General features: G+C 41.3%; 2 protein-coding genes and 1 pseudogene across 4 annotated transcripts; 2 read left to right on the plus strand and 1 right to left on the minus strand.

Moving 5' to 3' along the window:
• Positions 1 to 2,591: 2,591 nt before the first annotated feature.
• On the minus strand, positions 2,592 to 3,730 carry LOC147461710 (uncharacterized; annotated as a pseudogene).
• Positions 3,731 to 17,044: 13,314 nt separating this feature from the next.
• On the plus strand, positions 17,045 to 18,915 carry LOC147461711 (uncharacterized). 2 transcript variants are annotated; one of them, XM_086509179.1, is made up of 2 exons: positions 17,045 to 17,260; positions 17,357 to 18,915. In XM_086509179.1, exons 1-2 carry the CDS (start codon positions 17,106 to 17,108, stop codon positions 18,912 to 18,914), a joined length of 1,713 nt encoding a protein of 570 aa, XP_086365305.1. In that variant the 5' UTR covers positions 17,045 to 17,105; the 3' UTR covers position 18,915. The 2 variants fall into 2 exon arrangements, with proteins under 2 accessions (XP_086365305.1, XP_086365306.1); XM_086509180.1 differs by having other exon boundaries at positions 17,120 to 17,256.
• A 172-nt stretch (positions 18,916 to 19,087) lies between these two features.
• LOC147461712 (uncharacterized) lies at positions 19,088 to 20,320 on the plus strand. 2 transcript variants are annotated; one of them, XM_086509181.1, is made up of 2 exons: positions 19,088 to 19,390; positions 19,871 to 20,320. In XM_086509181.1, exons 1-2 carry the CDS (start codon positions 19,096 to 19,098, stop codon positions 19,885 to 19,887), a joined length of 312 nt encoding a protein of 103 aa, XP_086365307.1. In that variant the 5' UTR covers positions 19,088 to 19,095; the 3' UTR covers positions 19,888 to 20,320. The 2 variants fall into 2 exon arrangements, 1 of the variants encoding a protein (XP_086365307.1); XR_015187628.1 differs by lacking the exon at positions 19,088 to 19,390 and adding an exon at positions 19,474 to 19,612.
• Positions 20,321 to 23,826: the final 3,506 nt, after the last annotated feature.

Below are 23,826 nucleotides of genomic sequence, written 5' to 3' on the forward strand. Positions count from 1 at the left end.
CCCTGGACAAATTTCGTGCCTACATAACTGTCATAACAAAATAACATGGTTTAAAAAGTGACACGTATTATTTCTGTGAACATAAGTAAGGCAATGTTTTTAGCTTTTATTGCAAACCTGAGATTTCAACACACATTGATTTTGATTCATTGAACATCCCCAATCAGATTTGTGCTACTAAAACAATTAAAGTCCACTCTTTTATTTTATAGCCACATGCAAAAATATTTAAAGAATCTTATTATTGTGAAGAAAAATACCTTTTTCTTTTTAAGCTTCAAAAACTTTGAAGCTTGATCTTTCTCCTTTAGTAGCTCTTCAATCTTAGTGGGAAAACATGGCTTTTTTCTAACATTAAATTTAGGGTAAGTATTTCATTAAATATTCCATGTGAAGCATCTTTGAATAGTACCTTGTGCTTTCGTGTGCTTTTTCTTTTTTGTTCTTGGTTTGCACCACTTATAATTTGTGTCCTTCCATTGATTTTTTCCTTCACAAATTATTCAAGAAAAGAGTGCAATATTGATTGACACAACAAAAAGTTTTAGAGTGAAAAAATACATGAATTAGAATTGTACCAGTTTTGTGATATGGTCTTCACACTCATCTAATTCATTGCTTACTTCCATATCCTTTTCTTGATAGCATTGGACAAACTCTTCATCTTGCATGTAGTTTCTATATGCCTGCGCATTAAGTGATTGAATTTGGATATCTCACACACGCACACAAAACTAGCTAAATTTATCTCAATTATTTCAATTGATATCGTTGTGTGTGTGTGTGTGTGTGCGCACGTTTGAGAGAGAGAGAGAGAGAGAGAGAGAGAGAGAGAGAGAGAGAGAGAGAGAGAGAGAGAGGAGTAAACCACACATACCTCATAAGCATCACTTTGTAAATCATGATTTTCCCATGGCATCTTAGGAACGTATGCTTCTGTCTCTCTCTAAACACATAATAACAAATTTTATCATCATAGGTCATACATTATTGTTATTTTAAGATAGAAGTGCTTACATGAGTAGCTTGTGGTTGCTCTTCTTCTTCTTCAATAGATATACAAGTGGTTTCTTGTGCACAAGCATCCTTTAGCTATTCAATAACAACAAAAGCATTACTTTCTTCATCATTAGTTTTCATATAAATTCCCAATACCTTAGAGGATTACTCACAATTTTTGTGAGTGAACCATATTCTCCTAGCTCACTTTCTCCTCCATCACTCTCATGAAATTCTTGGTTATCATCATCATCATCTTTTTCTTTTTCTATCTAATTTCATGAAAACATTTTGATTATACTTTGACATAATAGAAGTTCATTACTTAGAGAAAATCCTAAAAAATGACACATACCATTGGGCTGCTAGAAGATAATTCCTTGTTTGGTTTCTTTTTTCTCCATTTTCGTTTTGCCGCAAGAGATTTGCTGGCCCATGTATAAACGTCCTCTTCTTTCCAATGATAATTTTGTCCAGCTACTCTTACAGGCTTAAGTTCACCTTTATTTTTTCTTATTATATCCAACACGGTATTCTTTCTCTCCATGTTATTTCTAAAGTCTCCAAATGGCTTGTGTTTGGCAAACCATCCTCTAACAAACCCATACTTTGAATAAAGAACTCTATGTTGGTTATTACCCTCTTGTAAGAGGAAATCCCTACCATAGAGTTTATTGGGTTCTCTAAGCTTAGGAGGTGGAGGCCTAAACACCTGTTCATATATGGTTGGGTCATATTTCTCGGTGCTGGTAGTGTCAACACCTATACAGATGCTAGATGGAGAAGAAACAACTCTCTTATTTCCAAGATGACTGGCCCTCCAAGAATCTAAAAATTTGAGAGCCTCTTCATTGGACAAAGACAATAGTTGCTCCACAAAGGACTGTGGATAACTCATATCTGAAAAGACAAAGCATTGAACACACACATGAGCAGCAAGACTTTAAGTAATAAAATTTATCTCAAAAATTATACACACACTTGTCATTACTTTATGAGTAATGTTTTAGAAAGACATGTAAAGAAAACCGTGACAATGAATACAACAATTGTCATGTATAAAATAATATGCATTTTAAACTACTTCCACAAGTATACTAGCCATGCTTGCATACTCTATGAGTGTAGTTATACAAAAGATATATAAATAATACCATAACAATAAGTACAATAATTTCCATCCATAAAGTAGGTCTCCCAGAAGTTCTAGCATACTCTATGATGAGGTTCTAAGAAAGATATACAAAGAACATCGTAACAATGAAGCTAGCAATTGTCATCCATAAAGCAATAGTCATTCTAAACTACTTCCATAGGTATACTACTTGCATAACAATGAATACAAAAATTGTCATTTATGAAGTAATAGTCATTCTAAACTACTTCCACAAGTATACTAGCATTCTAAACTACTTCCACAAATGTACTAGCCATGCTTGCATACCATATGAGTGAAGTTATACAAAAGATATGTAAAGAACACCATAACAATGAATACAAAAATTGTCATCCATGAAGCAATAGTCTTTCTAAAATATTTCCACAAGATAACTAGCAGTGATTGAATAAAAGGGGCTACCACAATTATATGTCTATGGAGAATGCAAAACAATAGGTATCCATCTAGCCGCTGTCCAGGCTTTATAACCTTTTTTTGTTTTGTGACTGTGCAATCTTTAATTTGAATGGAACATGTATCCCAACTTCTCCATTGATGCTCCTCTCTGCAAACTTTATAAGTGTTTTGTTGATATGCATCACGCTCCAATAAAGAAAGCTTTGCCCTTTTGCTTTCGTAATCGGTCTCTCTAACAACAGCATGCTGAATCTGTATTGCATTCTCGCTATTCAAGCACACTTGAACTATATCATGGACCTCCACCCATAATGGAACATTTCCACAACCTCCTTCCATTAACAAGCTATCACGCTGCCTCAAATTCTTCACCTCATAAGCAATGAGCCTCTGCCTCCTTGGTATTGGAAATGGAATAAATTTGTGAAGTATAGAGTAGATGGGCCGAACAAAATCCCATGTGAAAGGCAAAGGGGCCTTCTCAAGCACACTCATTTGAGTAATTGGATCCATTAACAATTGTTTCGAGTCCCCGTTTCCCACAATGCATTGCTTGTAATACCGTCCACCAAAGAAAAGCATACACTTTCCATCAAACTGTGTTGAGAACAAGGATGTTATACAAGCCTTCCAGTGACCTCTATGTTCCACCGTTGCATCATCGGTATCCACCTTCACTATGACATTACTGCCCTCATTAAATATATCCCCTTTAAAGAGGACCTTTTGGTATGTCTTTACTTCCAAACATTGGAAGTACTGCTCTGGAATGTTCCAAAACTTCTTTAGATAAGTTTTCTCTTCAATAGTAGGATCTCTATAAGTGCATCTCTTCTTTGATAATGCAATCCCCTTGAGAAGAAGATTTCTAGTGCATGGTGAATTGCTTCCATATTTTAATAGATCACTCCAGATAGATTTAGCCTTTTCAATTGAAGACACAACCAATAGCCCATCCATATGTGACGGAGAGCAATCATGTCATGGAGCATCTGCTAATAGCGACCTGCTTTGAGAAAGAATCAATGCACAATGTAGGTCCTTCAAAAACCTTTCAGAAGGTAAGAGATTGTCACTATCACCACGGATAGCGTGAAAAGCTCTTGTGAAGAACCTTCTCAAATAGAACTTTGCAAATGAAGCTTCATCCTCCATGTTATTTGTTTTGTTGGAGTTGTATGCCTTTACAAGACGCTCAAATATGTAACACCAAAAGCTTCATGCAACCCATGGCGCAAGACATCATCAAGCATCTCACCATTATCTATAAACAAGTTATCAAGAGATTACTCTCCTAAACAAATATATCAAACTTATTGTTAACTAATCAAGATATACATACCAGCTACATGTTCTAGAGGTGATAAGTTCGCACCAAAGATTTATTCATTTCGAACTCTCCATGATTGTAGCAATGTCTTCACAACTTCTATGTCTTTCACAGACCATCCATGATCTCTACTATGGTTGTAGAAGCTGTGTGCAATGTCAATCATCAAAAATCCCAAAACATGCATTTCAGGAGGAATGCCACTAACAACTCTCAAAACATATGGTAGACACCATTGGATGAGCTTTTGGTTCTCCTCTGCCTTGAAGCTTGCAAAGTAGATGCTTGGGGAGTTAGGCCAACGTCCATATCGAATGGAGGAAGGTGCTGCCTTTTTAACAACACAAATAGCAACATCGATTTCTTTCTTCAGAGGAGCCTCAACACTTTCAAATAAATGTGAGATATATTTCTTGAATACATTCAATGATAAGATATGGATTGGGTCGTAGACTAAATCTAGAGAGAGAAAATCCATATAGATCACATAATCTCCAAAGTATGGACTCTCCTGAGAGACCAGCTTCTTTCCATGATGCTTCCTTTTCTTTGTCTGTGCAACACCATTTAGCTTCATCAAGAGCTTTTGTCATCTCCTCAATGGTCCTCTTTGAAGGTGGATATCTAGCTTGTCGGCGATTTTCATTATAGATGTATCGCCCCTCTTTTGATCCTATACCAGGTCGTACTAGAGTTGCTTGAGGTTTATCACGCCTACAAAACTCTTGTCCTCCATCCTTGAAGAGGCCTATTTTGCACTATTCCGGATGGTCTCCTGTAACCATCATGACAATAGCGCGTATCGTATTGTACATAGCTTTGAAAGACCTTGTTGATTGGCACCAAAGATCTTCTCTATGGGATAGTCATACATGCACCTCCAAACCATTTAGGTATAGGCTTTCCAGCTCATCTAGCAAAGGTTCCAAAAATGCCCCAAAATCTTCACCAGAAACCTTCATAATTTTCTTGCAACTTTGAGGGATAAACAAAGCTGGCAAGATATCAATGGAAGACTTGATTCCTGGATTCGACACCATGACCTCTACTACCCCACAACTCTTTTGGGTTGTCTGTGATGTTTGAAATCCATCCCAATGTAGCAGCAATGCTACATTTCGAGGATCACCCTATTCACATGGCCACCCAAAAATAAATTTTGGTTTGAAATCATGAGATCTTTCAAAAAAAACAACAATCTGATGGTTCTATGTACCTTTTGGAGGCTCTTTTTACACACAATGTCCTCTTTAGACTCGATGCAGACAAAGTTGTACTCTTCTCCCACAACATTTTGAAGAGCTTTATAACATCTACTGGTGGGAAAAGTAGTGTAAGACTTCTTGCAAAGAGGATTAGAGCAGAATGGCAATAAGTGCTACTCTTTGTCAATAGCTTTAGTTGAGGCCCGATGGGAATGTAGTCAAAGGAAATCATTGATTTCCTTGCTTTGGCACACTTCTCGCAACATTCCAAGCAATCACGTTTAAGCCTCAATGACAATGATCCACCTTCACATGTGCACTTAAGAACCTCTCCTGTAAAGTTGTCCTAGAGTGCCATCCTGTGAAAACAACATCATAATAGGTGTATTTTTCGAGAGAGAATGGTGTCTAGTAGTCTTGGGGCATATGTATGAAGGAATGGGGCTAAGCACAAATGGTGGATCTACTGCACTACATACCCTCCAATAGCTCAAAAAAAGGAAGTGCACCTTCCTGCCTCTTATGTTGTCTCATAAATTACCACCTTTTTTAGGGAGTCTACTTCCCTTCCTTGAAGGTAGTGAGACAATGGAGTCAGATATAGAAGTAGAACATGATGCTAGTAGTGTACTAAACACTGAGAAAGCCAAGAAAGCAATCCTCCTCTGACAAGGAAACTACACAACCACAAGAAAACCAATCAGCATATGAACCCTTCAATGGAAATGGGCAACCTTATTGTGGAGAGAGGTAAGGGCTAAGCTAAAGGAAATGCTGCAATAAAATCCCCCCCCCCCCCCGGTCCCCCCCCTCCTTTATTCATTTAGTAGCACATTCTAGGGACTCTCGAAGCCAAAAAGGGATGAACAACCCCATGCAAAAGTTTAAGTAAAACATGAATAATACAATGACACAATGTTGTCTTTATAGAAACCGTCGATTATTCTACTTGAGCTCCTTGCCCTTTCACCCCTTCTCAACACCAAAAGCTACGTCTCAAGGCCCTTGAACTTCCTTTCAAGGATCCTAGAAGGGAAATCTCTTTTGTCATTGCAACTATGGACTCACATTGCCTACAAGTGAATAATAACAAACCACACTCACTACAGAGGCCACACACTACTAAGCAGGGCACAACTAAAACTTCTAAAAGACAAGAATGGAGGAGCGAGAGCCAGATTCATGTTACAACAATTTGTAGTGAAGATAAATGAGAGAAGATGCACAAAATTTGCATCCCTGGGCATTTTAAGTCAATGTGTGTGTTTTTCCCGCGGGGGGGGGGGGGGGGGGGGGACGTCGTGAGGATGAAGAGGCTACAATAAGGTTTGGGAGGGCATATCAAATTAAGAGTGCAATATAAGATATAAGAATGGTTTTTACCAGAGGAACGTGGAGAGAGAGAGAGAGAGAGAGAGAGAGAGAGAGAGAGAGAGAGAGAGAGAGAGAGAGAGAGAGAGAGAGAGAGAGAGAGAGAGAGAGAGAGAGAGAGAGAGAGAGAGAGAGATGTCTACGATTGCACATATCAAATTAAGAGTGCGAGATAAGCTATCATAATGGTTTTTTAAGGAACATGAGAGAGAGAGAGAGAGAGAGAGAGAGAGAGAGAGAGAGAGAGAGAGAGAGAGAGAGAGAGAGAGAGAGAGAGAGAGATACGATTGCACATTGTAGCATACACCTCCCCAAGGCTTTCATTGACATTAATTGGTCTGTGCTCCAGAGCTAGAAAGCTGCAAGTATTAAACTCCAAGCCTAGCCTCTTTTTTACTAGACTTTTACCACAATAATGCTACAAAGCTACGAGTTTAAAATTCGACGCTCCTCTAGAGAGTCTTTTCTATTTTTTAAAAAGAAAAAACACTTTCAATTTTTTTAACTTATCGAGAATCTTTGAAGATATCAAAGATATTAATTTCCCTAGTCCTAGTCGTAAGGGATATACTGCTACATGCTTAGGTTTTGTTACGAATGTATATTGAATGTGGAAAACCAAAATTGCTATATAGTAACTATATTGGAATTTCAAATTGCTACTTCCAAGTAGCAACTACACAACATTACTATCTAGCAAATGCATAGCTTCTATGATATTGCTACTTCCATCTAGCAAACAATATACTACTATATAACAAATTCATAAGAACCTTCACTTTGCTAGTTGCATCTAGTAATTGAACTACAAAACCTCACATTTGCTAGCTCCATGAGTTGTTTTTCCAACTTCTATCTAGCAAAAGCCCTAGCGTGCCAAAAGTATCAATATGGTAAGTCATCCAAAGTTCCTTGTGAGCTAGGTTTACTTTGCATGGAATACGTTACGTTTGGTTGGGGGCCATAGCTCACTCAAATTCTCGGCAGGAAGTTGGCCACTAGGCTGGGGGGGGGGGGGGGGGGGGGGGGAGAGAGAGAGAGAGAGAGAAAACAACAATTGTCCACTATCTGTAATGTTTGGTGCCGCTTCTCCATATCTCTCGAGTCTCAAGCTTACCCAAGATCATTCACTGCCCATGAAAATCTTTACACAAGTAAGAAAAAAAGAACAATTAAGGTTTAGTCTCTCCATAAGCATATAAACATCAACATAGAATGCATGGGGCACAAATCCCAATTTCTCCTTTGTCTCTCTTGTTCATTGCGAAATAACTCCAAGTTTGAGGGCTTGGCCTTCAAGAAAACAAGCAATTAGTTGAAGTAGAGGCGCCAACTCAAAAAGGGCTAGTGCCTTGTTTGGCAATTGCATTATACAGCCGTGACATTGACGCCTCCCTCCCATTGATAACTCATCTACAAACAAGGAAGTTAGTGATGTTTCCCCGAACCTCAAAATAGCCTCATCAGCACAAGGAAGATAGTGATCCCATTTGCAATATAACTCTATCTCTCTTACGATAAGCTTGTTGTCACCTGCTTCACGATTTGTCCATTTGCTAGCCAGTTTTCTTTCCTAATTTACAATACACTCGCTTTTAAAATTGTCTTTCATGACATTTATTTTGCAAAGATTTGTTGCGGCCTCTTATGTATTACATTGGCCAACCATCTGCAATTAGCTTTAAATGACAAGTTTGTGGCAAGTTGTTTACTTGTCCAAGCAGGTGGACAAGGCTAGAAGCAAAGCTAGACAATCACCTCCGTGTGAGGGACATGGTGGGGTCATGGCTGGCTGAGAGGAGGAGGTAAAAATGTAGCAAGCCAGGAGAGTTTTTGTCAAAATCTCAGTTATGTCTTGGGCTTGTGGCGCTCTTTGAGTGTGTTGGCCATGGCTGTGTGCAATGCTTACAAGACTCCTCTAGCATCTGAATGAGCAGGATTCTCATACTCTACTCAAAAGGCAAGAAGTCCACGCTATATGGTAGTTGCTGTGTCAAAATGCAAAGTCACTGGACTAGACAAAGCACATGCTGCATATATGACGTCCTTCAACTGGGAAACTCCAAAGTACCTCCAAACCATGTGTAATTTGCTCATCCCCCCGCTGCTTGAAGTGTGTACCAACATTCCACCTTGTCCATGCTCCTCAGCTTGTTAGTGTCTTCAAAGGCTTAGAAAAGCATCACATGCTGCTCTTGATTATCCCCTATGCCTGATGCTCACCTATTAGCTTTGCATTTTCAAGGCTCTACCGTATTCCCTTGCCAGACCATATTCCTCCACAACCACGTGCAAAAGTTGTAGTCGAGCGATGATAGGCAAGTAACATGTTGCTACAATTTGACGGGAGCGGCAAAAGAGGCTCAAGGTACACGGGTAATGGTTGAATGTAACTTGATGGGCTTTCTTCCGAGCCAAACAAAGCGTCATGTCACATTTATAACATTTTTTGTTGGATCTCATTGGTACTGAGGCAGCTAACTGAGTACTGGTACTGTCTTCCTTGTCAAGCTTGCCTTTGCGCTGGTCCTCTAGCGAACTTGTGCATTTGCTTTTGGCTTCACAATCTCAAGCCAAACAAATTGATGGTTTCCTTGAGAACTTCACTAGAGCATAGGCCACTAACTGGGATGGTGGTCAATATGCTATCCATAGACTTTTGTTGGTTTTGGTCATTGTTGCTGGCGCTTGAGCAAGGGGGGCCATATTGAAGTTGCAAGCTCTTGAATTTGCAAGTTCTTCTCACAGTTCAAAGGGTGGTTGCACAATCCCCAAGACACTTCACAAAATCTGCACAAAGAGCTCCATACGAAAATGGGCTCCAAGCTTTAATTCCTGCGAATTTGCTCCTCAAAAAGAACTTTCACACCCCTCTCTTGAGCTCCAATCTCCTCTTCTTCCAAGCCACTCTAGAAGCCCTTGAAACTTCTTCAAAAGAGTCTTCAAGAGAGATGATCTATGCTCTGCAAATTTCCTTTTCAAAATTTCCAAGACAATCCACCCCGAGAGGGGTCTCCTCCAATGTCCAAAGGGCACTAAAAACCCACAACTGAGTAGCGTTTTAAAACGCTATGGCTTGCAAGAGTCTTCGGGTTGCCGACAATTGGGGTAGTGGTCATCATAAAGGATCTTGAGTTGGTAGAAGCGTTTTAAAATGCAAAGCTTGGGGGAGGGAGTACCGTCGTCACTAGCAAGGAGGGGAGATAGCTTCAAAGCTTCACACTCCAAAAAAGGGGCCTCAGACCATTCTAAGATTTTTGCCAAAGCTTTCCAAAACAGCTTATCAAAGGACTTGAAAACCTTTGCCCCCAAGCCACCGATATGAAGGAAAAATTCCCTTTTTTCTTCACAAGGTACCCACCTCCACCCGACTACAACGTTTTAAAAAGCTGGGCTCAATAGTGGGAAGGGGGGATAGCACTGCTACAATCAAGAGGGGGGTGTCGTCGTTGAGGGATGCAAGGGAAAGCGTTTCAAAATGCTGCTGGAGGTCACCATATGCAAGCAAAGAGGGAAACAGAACGTCCTCTACGCCAAGTATTGCAACCGGTTGGCGTGTCAAAACGCAATCGAAAGGGCAGATTACTGGCAGTAGGTGTCCCTACTGCTAGAGTTTCAAAACGTTGGCAATGGGCTCACTGTCGACGATGGCACTGTGAGTACAAGGGAAGGGGTGACGGTGCCAATACCTGCTGCATTTTGAAAATGCAAGGAAAAGGGAGCAATGGAATAAAGGCACAAACAGAGGGAATAACGCCACCCGTTTTGAGATGCTGCCAGGTAGAGGATGATGGACGCTGCCGATAAAGGGAGGTTCTCCATACCTTCTCTCAACGAAGTCGCCTTGCTCCACCAAGGCTCTGATACCATATCAAAGTCAACGATGCAAAAGCGTAGAGACCAAGGGGGGAGAGAGAGAGAGAGAGAGAGAGAGAGAGAGAGAGAGAGAGAGAGAGAGAGAGAGAGAGAGAGAGAGAGAGAGAGAGAGAGAGAGAGAGAGAGAGAGAGAGAGAGAGAGAGAGAGAGAGAGAGAGAGAGAGAGAGAGAGAGAGAGAGATGTTACCATATACATGTGGTAGTGATGTGTGTGAACACACTTGGACCGCCGGGGCATTTTTTCCCTCTTTAGGAGGTTTTTTCCCCGAGCATTGATATATACGCCCATTACTCTAGGGCTATCTATCTTTCCATTGCACACTAAGTAACACACTCTCTATTGTGTGCCTTGAGCTTCCTTCGTCTTCTCCAAGGTGTGTGCGTTTCTCTGCAACCCTAATTCCAACAATTGGTATCAGAGCAGGTTGCGTCCTCCCGGGCTTAGTCGCCATCTGCTCCAGCACACACCTGCTCACTTTCTCCGATTTCAGTGAGCTTTGGCAAGCGTTCGCAGGTCGACAAATATTTTGGGAAACCTCGTAGAGCTCAGTCTGCTCAGATTTTTGATTCGGGCTTATTTCGGCCTCCGTTTTCACTACAGGCAATACTGCACATACTATTTCATCATTTTGTGCAGAATTTTTGTCAGTGCAATTTTCTGCATACCAGGTGTCTTACAATCTTCTACGGTTTGTGCTATATAGCAAGTGTTGTTCCCGCTCCATTTCTCCTATTTTCGGGCAGTTTTCACATCAGGTGCAGCATTTACCATGGCTGACAACAACACAAATGTGTTCAAGATGTTTGCTCTGCTAAGGACAGGTTGGATGGGGACAATTACCCTATGTGAGCTTACATGATGCAACATATTCTTGTGTCAAAGGGCGTCTGGAATATTGTGCAGGGATTGATGTACGTCCTGGTTCTGAGGATGTAGGCGATGTTGAGGATGTTGCAGGTCTTGCTGCAAGAATTGCAACTGTTAGAGTTGTTTTGCCCATAGCAGAACAAGCTCGTTGGGATGTTAAGGATGCGCAGGCTCATGCATTGATTGCGTTGTCTATGAAGCGCACCATTGTTCCTCACAACTGTTCAACAAAATCCGCAAAAGAGGCTTGGGATTGGCTGGTCTTTATGCAAGTCGCAATGAGGCTATAATTGCTTTGCTGCGTAAAGAGCTGGATTCAAAGATTATGCATGAGGAAGATGATATGGACACTTTCCTTGCTAGTGTCAAGGATATCAATGAGCAACTTATTTCTGCAGGTGAAGTCATTTCAGACAGTTCCCTTGTACAGACTATTCTTGATGCCTTACCAGATTCTCACCAGACTTTTGCTAGTACTTGAAGACAAATGACCCAAGGAAATCTAGAAGTTGTCAAGTTCTGAGGATGTAGGCAATGTTGAGGATGTTGCAGGTCTTGCTGCAAGAATTGCAACTGTTAGAGTTGTTTTGCCCATAGCAGAACAAGCTCGTTGGGATGTTAAGGATGCGCAGGCTCATGCATTGATTGCGTTGTCTATGAAGCGCACCATTGTTCCTCACAACTGTTCAACAAAATCCGCAAAAGAAGCTTGGGATTGGCTGGTCTTTATGCAAGTCGCAATGAGGCTATAATTGCTTTGCTGCGTAAAGAGCTGGAGTCAAAGATTATGCATGAGCAAGATGATATGGACACTTTCCTTGCTAGTGTCAAGGATATCAATGAGCAACTTATTTCTGCAGGTGAAGTCATTTCAGACAGTTCCCTTGTACAGACTATTCTTGATGCCTTACCAGATTCTCACCAGACTTTTGCTAGTACTTGAAGACAAATGACCCAAGGAAATCCAGAAGTTGTCAAGTTTGATGCATTATGCACATTGCTGTTGCAAGAGTCACTTTCCAGAAAAAACAAGACTAGACAACGTGCAATTGAACATGCTTTTATTGCTTCTCAAAGAAAGGGTGGTAACAACAATGCAACCACTTCTTGTGGTTTTGCTTCGAGTGGCAAAACTTTTGTTCCTAATGCTTCTGCTGGCAGCACATCGTCTGGCAATTCTGGTGATAAGGGCAAAAAGAAGATGTGTTTCCATTATTGTAAAGCTAATGATCACTTTATCAAGCAGTGTCCTAAGTTGAAGGCCAAAGAGGCTAAGAAGAAAGAGGGTGGTTCCACTGCAAATGCTGGTTCCACTACAAATGCAGCCATTGTTGAGTCTTCTGTGAAAGGAGACTGTGATGCTGATGTCGATGCAGAATGAGCTTTTAACGCAGAGTGCACTTACAATCCTGTTGTCCATGATGCATGCTTGTCAGTTGTTGCTGCAGATTCACATGTGTGGTATTTTGAGAGTGGTGCTACAAAGCACATTACCTCACATCGTGAATTGTTCACCTCTCTCGAGTCTGTCCCTCATGGGAATTTTGTCACTTGTGCCAACAATGCCTCTTATCCGGTTCAGGGAGTTGGAAAGATTGTGCTTACTGCTGCTAATGGCAGTTCTTTCACACTTGTTGATGAACTTTATGTACGTGGAATCAAGAAGAATCTCTTGTCTGTATCTACACTTGCTAGACTTGGACTTGTAGTCAGATTTGTGGATGACAAATATACAATACGTGATCTCAGTTTTGGTGATGAAATTGTTGCATTTGACATTTTATGCCGTGGGCTGTATAAGCTCACTTTGTCTGACAAGTGTGGGTAAAATTTTACAAATGTAGTTGTGGACTCAAAGGCTATTTCAGATGCAAAACTTTGGCATGCACGTTTGGGCATCTAAATTTTGTTAGTTTGCTGCATTTGAAGGAATTTGATATGGTTGCTTCTTTGTTGCCTCTTGAAGCACCTATCAAACATGTTTGTAAAACTTGTATTTTGGGTAAGATGCAACGTTCAAAGTTACCAAAGGATGGTTCAGTCAGGGCCACATGCAGGTTGCAGCTTGTACATAGTGATGTTTGTGGGCCCATGCAAACTCCGTCCTTGGGCAATTACCTTTACTTCGTGACTTTCATTGATGATTACTCCAGGCATGCATGGGTATTTCCGCTTAAAGCGAAGTCCGAAGTTTTTATGTGCTTCAAACAATTTCTAGCTATGGCTGAAAATGTCTCGAAATGTACTATGGGCACCCTCCGTTCCGATCGAGGGGGGGAGTATATGTCTCATGAATTCAATGCATTGCTGGCTAGTCGTGGGATAAACACCAATGTACAGTGCCTTATATACCTTAGCAAAATGGTGTTGCTGAGAGGAAAAATAGGTCACTTACGGAAATGGCACGATGTATGGTCAAAAGTCAAGCTTTGCCGCATTCTTTTTGGCTCGAGGCCATCATGTGTGCCACTTATGTACTTAACAGGTGTCCTACGAAAGCTTTGCAGTCTATTACTCCATATGAAGCGTGGCATGATAGAAAGCCTTCTATTGAGCACATGCGTGTTTTTGGCTGTTTGGCATATGCTTTGGTGCCACAAACACATCGCAAAAAATTGGATGATAAGACTGTCAAATGTATTTTTGTTGGTTATAGTGTTGAAAGCAAAGGTCACAGGTTGTATCATCCACAAATAAAATGTATTCTGGTTTCACGGGATGTAGTGTTTGTGGAAGATTCTGTTCAACCCTTGCTGTCATGTACTAGAGACAGTAATGTAAGCTCACAGGACATTTATGACACTTTATTGCCTCTTTTCGGTGGTGGAAATACGAATGTAAGTTCCAATGAGGCAAATGTACAGCCTATGGGGGTTTCTGAAAATGTTACAAATCAGCCTATTACTGATGCAGATGTACATGATGTACTTGATGAGGAAAGGGCTGAAAATGAGCAGGCTAGAGGTATGCCAAAATGAGCAGGCTAGAGGTATGCCAAAATGGCTGGTGCACACTTTGCGTGACAGTAAATTGGATGTACCTATGTCTAGTCGTACTCGTTCAGGCTCTCATCATGCATCTTTATGCATCAGATTGTTATGCTTTGGCTGTGTCTAGCTTACATGATGTTGAGGAGCCTCTGTCTTTTGATGAAGCACAGAATTCAGAAAATTGGATGGCTGCCATGCAATCAAAATATGATGCACTTATAGAAAATGACACATGGACTTTATGTATTTGCCTCTTGGCAAAAAGGCCATTGGTACGAAGTGGGTTTACAAGTTGAAACGCAAGCCGGATGGTGAGATCGATCGCCATAAGGCTCGACTTGTTGCAAAGGGTTATGCACAACAAAAAGGCATAGATTATGAAGAGACTTTTGCTCCCATTTTTCGTATGACTAATGTGCGTTTTCTATGCGCATTGGCAGCTTATTTTGGTTGGGATACATCAATCAGACATTGTTACTGCTTTCTTGAATGGTGACATATTTGAGGAAGTTTATGTAACGCAGTTTGGCAGTTCAGGTATATCATGGTTGAGCAAGAAGCAACCTACTGTGGCCACTTCGAGTTGTGAGGCTGAGTACAGGGCAGTCTTCGCAGCTGTGGTTGAGTGTGTATGGCTTAGACGCCTTATGGCTGATTTGGGTGTTGGACAGGACACTGCCAACACTATCTACACTGACAGTCAGAGCGCATTGGTAGTGCGAGGAACCCAATTTTTCATGCTCGCACAAAGCACATTGAGGTGCATTACCACTATGTCACGGAGAGGCTCTCAGCAGGAGAGATCAGCTTGGCTTATGTGCCAACACAGGACAACCTTGCAGATCTTTCACAAAGGCATTGTCTCGTGAGAAGCTTAAAGCTTTCCGCAAAGCTTTGGGCTTACTCCCCTTTGTGGACTGATCATGTCCTCAGGGCATGGCACTTCCCTTTACTCATGTGCCAGCTCTCGTTCACCGCATCACTCCAGGGGGGATTTGTTACCATATACATGTGGTAGTGATGTGTGTGAACACACTAGGACCGCCAGGGCATTTTTCCCCTCTTTCGGAGGTTTTCCCCCCCGAGCATTGATATATACGCCCATCACTCTAGGGCTATCTATCTTCCCATTGCACACTAAGTAACACACTCTCTATTGTGTGCCTTAACCTTCCTTCGTCTTCTCCAAGCTGTGTGCGTTTCTCTGCAACCCTAATTCCAGAGAGAGAGAGCGAGAGAGAGAGAGAGAGAGAGAGAGAGAGAGAGAGAGAGAGAGAGAGAGAGAGAGAGAGAGAGAGAGAGAGAGAGAGAGAGAGAGAGAGAGAGAGAGAGAGAGAGAGAGAGAGAGAGAGAGAGTCTCCTGAACCAATCAACCTTGGCAATGAGTAACTGATGCAATGTACAATGGGGGTAAAGGGTCACATATATACCCACCTCAGTAAGTTTCCCTACCCAGACTTTGACAAATAAGTAAAATAAATACCTAGAAGCCTTCTAGGATTTAGCTTTTAGAAGGAGTTAAATTGGTAGGTGCACTTTCCTGTCCATCTAGGCCATCTTGCTCCAAACTCTTGGTGCCAAACACAAAAGGTAAGCTCTAAAGGATAACGTCTTGAAATTCTTGGAGTAGAAAGAAAGAAACTATATTTGGAAATGCATGAGGAAATAATGGCTCCTCAGAACCAACATTATTCTTAAAGGTAGTATATTTAAATTTAACAAAGATGAAAACATAGTGAGAATCTTGTGATAACAAATCAAACTCCCAGATAGGAAAGTTTAGCTATGCAAACAAAGAACAATGGCCAAATGGTCTAGACCTTGACCAAGTGCAATGTCTTGACTTAGACAACCAAAGGTGTTAGGCTACGCAGCCCTCTCCACTCAAAAAACACGTCGTTGAAGTACCCTAGACATCAAGATTGATTGACTTACATTGTGGGTGACATCTTAACTTAGGCATTGAAGTCGTTTAGGCCCAGACATTGGAGCAATGTATCGACATGATGTGTTGAAAAGATCTCTTTGTAGCCGTACTCTCAAAAAATACTATAAACGACTACCTAAGTACCTTTAGTCATCTCGATCTCTTGACTTGACAATGGGTGACGTCTTGACTTATACAACAAGAGGTGTTTAGACTTTGACAAAAATCAATGTCTTGACTTGGCAAGCGGGTCATGGTTTAGGACACTGGTCTTAACAAGACCCTTTGCATCTCAAAACTCTGTGTTTAAGTACATCTAGACATCACAATCTCTTAGCTTAGATTGTGGGTGACGTCTTTACTTTGACAACTAGAGGCATTTGGACCTAGATATGGAGCATGGCTTGGCTTGACAAGTGGGTGATATCTTGACTTGTACATTGCAAGGCCTGCCTACTTAAAGAAGTTAAAGCTATCTCAAATCCCATCTCTTACTTTTGAGGTTTACCATTTAGTAGACAACTAGAGGTGTTTAGACCCAGACACAAGTATGACTTGGCATGACGAGTGAATGATATCATGACTGTACATAGCAAGGCCTGCTTACTTAAAGAAGATTAAGCTATCTTAACTCTCATCTCTTACTATTTGAGGTTTACTGTTTAAACTTCTATCTTAAATTGTTAAGAATCCCTTGTATTCAACCTCACTCTTCATTGTAGGGATAAATTATACAAATCATCACACCTACCAAGGCGAGACACAATACAAAAAAATAACATATGTAAGATGGCACTTTTATTTCCGTAACGATAGTAAGATTCCTTGGAATTCCGTTTTAATTTGATTCTTTAAGTTAAACAACACTATGACCAACATACATGAGAGAGAGCCTAGAGGAGGACATAAGATTATTGAGTTGAGCAAGGAACCACTGACCATGAGGTGAGAATTTTTGAGTCCATGGGACGAGAAAGAACAGCAAGCCTGCAATTTCTTTCCACCGTAAAGGCTGCTCAGAGACGCCTTCAATTGCGCCCACGTCTTTATACCGTCCATGATCCTGCATACGAGCTTCCTGGCAAGTTTCTTCTGGATCGTTCAATTCATAATGGCAGGTATTTCCGTGCATTTTCAAGTGGGGCTACAGATGTGGGTTTTGCATCTTCTGTGCATGCTGATGTGGGCAGTGGGATCTTACTGCTGGCAAACAGAATCGATGGAACGACAGAGCATGACTCAAAGGATGACCCTGCACTGCAACAGGGAAGGTCTGATGCTTCGTGCATCTCTGAAGTTACCCCACCATTCTATAGTGGTGACCTCTTTTTTGAGAGTGAAGGTTCTGATGAGGAGAATGCCTTTGTAGTAGACAAGGATGATTTTATCGAGATGGACATCACGCTTTTTGGACGTTTGGGAAAGAGTGAGACGGCGATCTCCATGTACCGCATACTGAATACCGAAAGCTGGTCTTCTCCTGGCACTGAAGAAAAGCTTTCAAATGTGGCTAAAAAAGTAAGCCCGGAGTTAGTGGTTGAGGTGATCAAACTTCTCAGAAACGCCCCTCTGGCTCTTAGTTTCTTAAATTGGGCCAAGGTTCAAGAAGGCTACGAGCCTCGAGCTGAGGCTTACAGTAGCGTAATTGCCAGATTTGGAAGAGAGAGAGACTTTAACAGCGCATGGCGTCTGCTTGTTGAGATGAAGGATTGCAAGTTGCCGGTTGATTTTACCTTTTCAATTCTCTTACACAGGTTGAAGAGAGCAAGAAGAGTTCACGGACTTGTGAAGGCTATGTGTGGAATGTCTTTTCTGGGCGTAACACCAACGGTTGCCCTATACACATCAGCATTGGAATATCTTCTAAAGTTTGGTTTTGGAGATGATGCCACACATCTTTACCATCGAATGATGCAAAATGCACTTGTGCCTGATAAAAAGCTTTTTGAGGTTCTTGTGCTTGGGTTTGTCAAACTTGGGAAGCTTGATGATGGGTTGTTGCTCTTCAATGACATGAAAAATCGAGGTTATGTACCTCATGTATTGGTCTATAAAGCATTGATTAGTTCGATGTCAGTTGCTAAGATGTTAGACAAAGGTCATGAGCTTTTCGAGGAAATGCTTGCGACTGGATGTGTCCCTAAAGTGTTCGGTGTCAATGAAATAGCATGTGCTTTGCATGGACAAGACACCATGAAGATTGAGAGATTTTTGAAACTTGTCACGAGAGTACGTTACAAGTGGAAGATACAATCACACAACAACCTTCTACAATGTCTCTTTGACTATGGAAGGTACGATGAAGCAAAGGCAGTCTTTGACAAAGTAGCACGCGAAGAAGAAGCTCGGGCGAATCGTCGCAAGGACTTTATAAATGGCTACTGGGATTTGAGTTCATATCACATCTATATCATTGGCATGTGTAAGTTGGGACAGCTCAACCTTGCTATGGACATGTTCAAGCTGCTGCTGGAGAAAAAACGCCTCAAACCCATAAATGAAATATCTAGCTTTCTTCTTCTCAGCCTGAGCAATGCAAATCGGATTGATGAAGCTTTAGCTTTCTGTAAACACATAACAGGGGCAAGGGAGCCTGTCAGTGTTGATGCACAAGTTTCTTTTTTTAGTGCGCTTCGAACATCCGAGCATTTGAGTGTAGCTTTAAAGATTTTTGCATCGATGAAGAGAAAAGGATGCATTGATAAGGATGCAGACTTTGTCTCCCTAATTGGTATGGAAAACAAGGATGATGAGGTCTCATTGACAGTGTGAACTTCTGCTTCTTTTTTGTGAACATCACCTTGCATTGACAGAAGTGGTTGCACTGAAACCTGACAAGAAGCCATCTATTGCTCACTTGCGTGTCTTTGGTTGCTTTCGGGCTTGGGAATTTTGGTGCGTGAGCAACCACGCAAAAAATTGGATGATAAGGCTGTGAAATGATAAGCCCCATATGCCAAGCATCAAACATTATGTATCCAGAGTTTTTCTGCCTTGTGAGCTTAAGCACCTGATCATAAGGATTTTCACTGTCACATGTTATGGAGCTGACGCTATTGGTGTGCCCGGAAAATCAACAAATGCTGCCCTACTTCAGGTTGAATGCTCATGTTCAGCAACAAAACCGAATCCTGCAAGAAAGACGGCGTACTGTTGGTTTAAGCAACGGAGAGGTAAAAAAGTAGGACGAGCAACTCTTCAAATGGCTGAGCTGTGCAAGGATTGTGACAGGCTGAGAAATTTAAAAGGTTTGTCAAAAAAGCTTGGTCTTCTTGCTGAATGCCATCGGATCTTTATCTGTTTGGCTTGCATTTGGGATGTATCGTACTGAGCTTCCTGTAAGTATATACAATGAAAAACACAGGAATTCATGCTCAGAAATTTTGAGCATGGTTATTTAGCTTTGAAGCTGATATATTAAAGAGATCTCTATTGAAGCGAGGTGGAATGGATGTAAATTTCCTGAAAAGGTAACAGAAATAAAATATTTTCAACACGTCTTGATGTCTGAGTCTAAATCTTTATCTCTTGCACACAGAAGCCTGGTTGTAGATATTAACAGAGAGTAATGTACACCCCATCATCATTTTGTGGGATTTGTATATGCATGATGCCATGTGATGTTTAGACTGTGTGATAATTAATCTTGTTTTGAAGCTAAATTTTGAATGTAGAGGCGTTTTCATGGTTGATTCCTTTATGTTTAAGTCCTGCTGTTTTAATTGCAGAACTATGGCTTGTATAGATGAAAAAGAGCAGATCATACACAAAAGAAATTGGGGGTACCAAAAGTCCCGGTAACCAAAAGCAGATGTTTTGCATTGATTGCAGCACAGAACAGTCCTGTGTAAAGGGCTACTCACAATCGCATGCGGGAGGGCGTCGATGGTGCATGAGAGAGGAGGAATTCTGGGAAAGAGAAGCATGGAGGAGAGGAACAATTGAGAGATCCTTAATAAATCTCTCTTGTGGTACTTGTTCAGCGCTGGGATATGAGCGGCACGGAGTATCACCGAGCATGGGTAGCTGCAAGTCCAACAGGGCTGCGTCGAGGCTTTCTTCCATCTGCTTCAGTTCTCAACATGCTTTGCTATCTGTGCTGCTTTGAGTGCAGAACTTGCTTGTGCCATCCCATTGGAGGCATGTGACAACAGTAAGTGAGTTTCATCTCTCCCATTCTAGCAAATCAGTTTTGAAGGCCTGGTTCTATTTTATTCCAGCAAATTGCAGCTTGTTAGGGTTCCCTTGGAACAGGTGCCATTTTAAAGCCCCTTTTCATGATACAAGCTGCTTTGTTTTTTGTTTTTTTTTGGCGTGTTCAATCATGCCTTAGAAGAGAAGGGAGAAAGGTGTACAAATTTTTGAGTGCCTTTGTTTAGTTGTAAATGGGTCCCTTCATTTGAGGGCCTAGGACTTCCATTTCAACTTTTTTGTTTTAAAGTGTCTTTTTTTAATTTGTAAATTCTCTCTTCATTTACGGCCTCAAGAATTTCTTTTCAACTTTATGTTTTGAGATGCCAATGGTGAGTCTCCAAGAATACTATCTTGGTGCTTCTAATGTGGACCAAGATAGTGGGCTACATTGTGTGGCATGTTTGGGACTAGAGGTTCCTTGCCAAGCTAAAGGAACATAGCTCACTCCCATTGATGAGAGAAGCAAAAAGTGGGGCACCTCTATTTGCTTGGCTTGGCTGTTTTAAAAATATATTCCTTGTTCATGAATTTTCAGCCGAATACACAAAATGGTTTTCTCTCTCTCAACTCAAGTCTCACCGTTTCGCAATTACAAGCACATTTACCCTAAGGCATCCTGTGATGTGAATTGTAGAGTCTGAGGCTTGGAGTCAAAACACATGCCAAGCAAGGCAACACAAACACACACTTTATCACCCATGAAAGTCATATCCCCAAACTATCTCCAACTCAAATATTTGTTTTTCTTTCTCTTCTACACATAGCGACGGGCCTCTAGTAAACTCTCACCTTCTGTCTCAAATTCCCATGAATGTGCCCACAATGGCACCTTCACCACTCTCATAGACACAATTACAAAAATTAAACAATGAAATCTTTTCTTTGTTCCTCAACACACCCAAAAACAACGAAGGGGGCAACAAGGCAACACACACAAGAAAACCCCTTGGCTTCTTCTTTAGAGGTACATCAAGCAAGCACACCCTAGCTTAACAAGCATGGCACAATGATTGATTGATATACATTTTTACTCCTGGCCCATAAAGACCATTCTCTTATTTATGACTTTTTTTTCCCCCTTTTGTAGTTTTTGCCATATAAAGTGCCTTGTTAAGGAAAATGTCGAAAGTGTGACAAACGATCTTTCACCTCAAAACGCATGGGAACCTTCATATTTTCACTTCTCATGTTTCATAGAGCAATTTGTTGCAGTTTGGCATGCAAATTTTCACATACATGGAAAGAACCCGAATTTTCTATGCGACATGAGTATTCGCCACATTGCATTAGCTTATTTTCCATCTCACCACCACAAACTCCGGGGCTACCGTACCTATAAGATATATACATGCTAGCATACCTATACAACATTTAAATGATGACAACAAAGGCATGCTAAAAACATCATACCATCCACTTTGGCCATACAATTAAAAGTTCGCAATTCTCCTTAAACGAACTTACATGTTCCCATCATTGTCGAAGGATGCTTGGCATCAATTGCCAATCCCCTCTTAGTCTACTAGAGCATTCATGTCTTGTGGATACCACTCCATTTTCTTGGATTAAAGGGTTAGATACCATAGCATTTGGGACATGATCTTGGTTACAAAGCGGTTCGCTTCCTCATCATCAACCGTGCTTAGGAAGATGGTGCACTAGGACACACTGCCATGTGCAACACATGAGGTGCAAGAGAGGAGGAAAGCTTACACAATGACATGACATGCATAGTGCCCATGGAATGCAAGAACCATCCCATAGCAAATCCCACACATGCAGAAGTGATATTGACACAAGTGATTACTATGAATTTTTTACTTACAAGAGTGCATTCCAATTGCTAACTTTACTGACCATGTGAATTATGCAATACGAGGACGAGGATGGGATAAAATAACCATGGTTAAGCCCAACCTTAGCCTCTCTTTAAACCTAATATCAATATTGAGCATGATAGGACTCACAAGAGGAGAGAATATATGTGAGACAATTAAGCTCTATCATTTGAGTGGGATCTACATTAGGAATATGATTATTTTTTATTACTAGAGAGGGGTTGAGTAATGGTTATAGTTTCTTTGCTTATTGTTTTGTGTTATGGTGGATGTCTTTTCAAGTGGCGACACATATTTCAATAGTTACAATCTAATCTTATTGCTTATTGCGTTTGATAACTGACTCTTTCTAAGGTCAAGGAGGTTGGAAAGGCTTGCTCAAGCTCTAAGATAGAGTTATGGTTTGTTTTGTGAGTTTGTGTGTTGGTTGGTAGTATGGGAGGTTACCAACTTTGTGGTGTGGGAGCCCTCAAGCTCTCAAATGAGCAACATAAGAGCCTTAGGTGTTGTTTAAAGGCCAATCTTGTGTAGCTTGGGACCACTTCAATACATCTCCATATCAAAGCACGTCAAAGTGTGATAAGTAGAACAAAAGTAGCATCCCTATGGCAATCTCTTTAAATCATCCATGATAGTCATTGCTTCCATTTGGTTTGTGCATTGATTGAAACAAATATGGACCTTACTCTCTGGAGACAAACCACCACATTCGAAAAAAAAACGATTGGCCTTTAAGGCATAAGATGAGATAAAGCCATGATATCTCCATTAAAATGGCAAAAAATTATCGATATTAAATTTTTCATTGACACCACACCATCATTTCTTCTAGCATAAATCCCTATCATGATTCAAATCAAGATGGTTGTGTGGATAGACATGCATATTCCCATCAAACAAGATAGCATCAAGTTAAACTCTTAGAGCAGAGTTGCACCTAGAATGAGTGGGGTGAGTGGTTACTAAAAAGAACATGGACAAGTAGGAGCTTTCAATTTGCACTCCTAGTACTTGCAAAATACAAGGGTTTAAGCTATCTTTGAGTGGGAGAAGTGATCTCCTTTTTTCCAACGCTCCCATCCCCAATCAAATACATGCCACAGTTTCCGTTAACTCATTCCCCTTCAACCTTGCCCCCTACTAGCACTTGGCGCAACTTAGCCCTTAGCATAACACAAAGTTGTTCTTTTGGCTCTTAAAGAGAATTTCATGAGTTTTGACAACAATCATTTTAAGAACGCACTGTGCCACCCCCCCAACCTCGGCACTAAAGGGCACGGGGCCAAGCGGTGGGATCAACGGCTGTTGATCCCCGCGTGGATCTCGAGGAGGATGTGTGGTTCACAAAAAAGCGCTGCCCCCCCATGCACCCCCGCAATTCGAACCCGCGACCTCCCACACGCAAGGCTTATGCCCTATCCACCTCACCCGCATGCACATTGTGACCGCTATGGGAGACTTAAGCATAATAAATAAACTCGCCACCCATGTAGTTTTTGTCCGAGTTTACTTTTCGGTGATCTAACGATCCGCGATCTCTTGATGTCCGTGTTTCCACTCGTGCGCCGTCGATCCCATGACCGGACCTTCATTTAATACGCCGTGCTCTTTAGTGCCGAGGACCCCCCCCCCCCCCCCCCCCAATGCTTCCC

This window comes from Adiantum capillus-veneris, chromosome 3, assembly GCF_014529385.1.
Source record: "Adiantum capillus-veneris isolate H3 chromosome 3, ASM1452938v2, whole genome shotgun sequence".
Classification (NCBI taxonomy): domain Eukaryota; kingdom Viridiplantae; phylum Streptophyta; class Polypodiopsida; order Polypodiales; family Pteridaceae; genus Adiantum; species Adiantum capillus-veneris.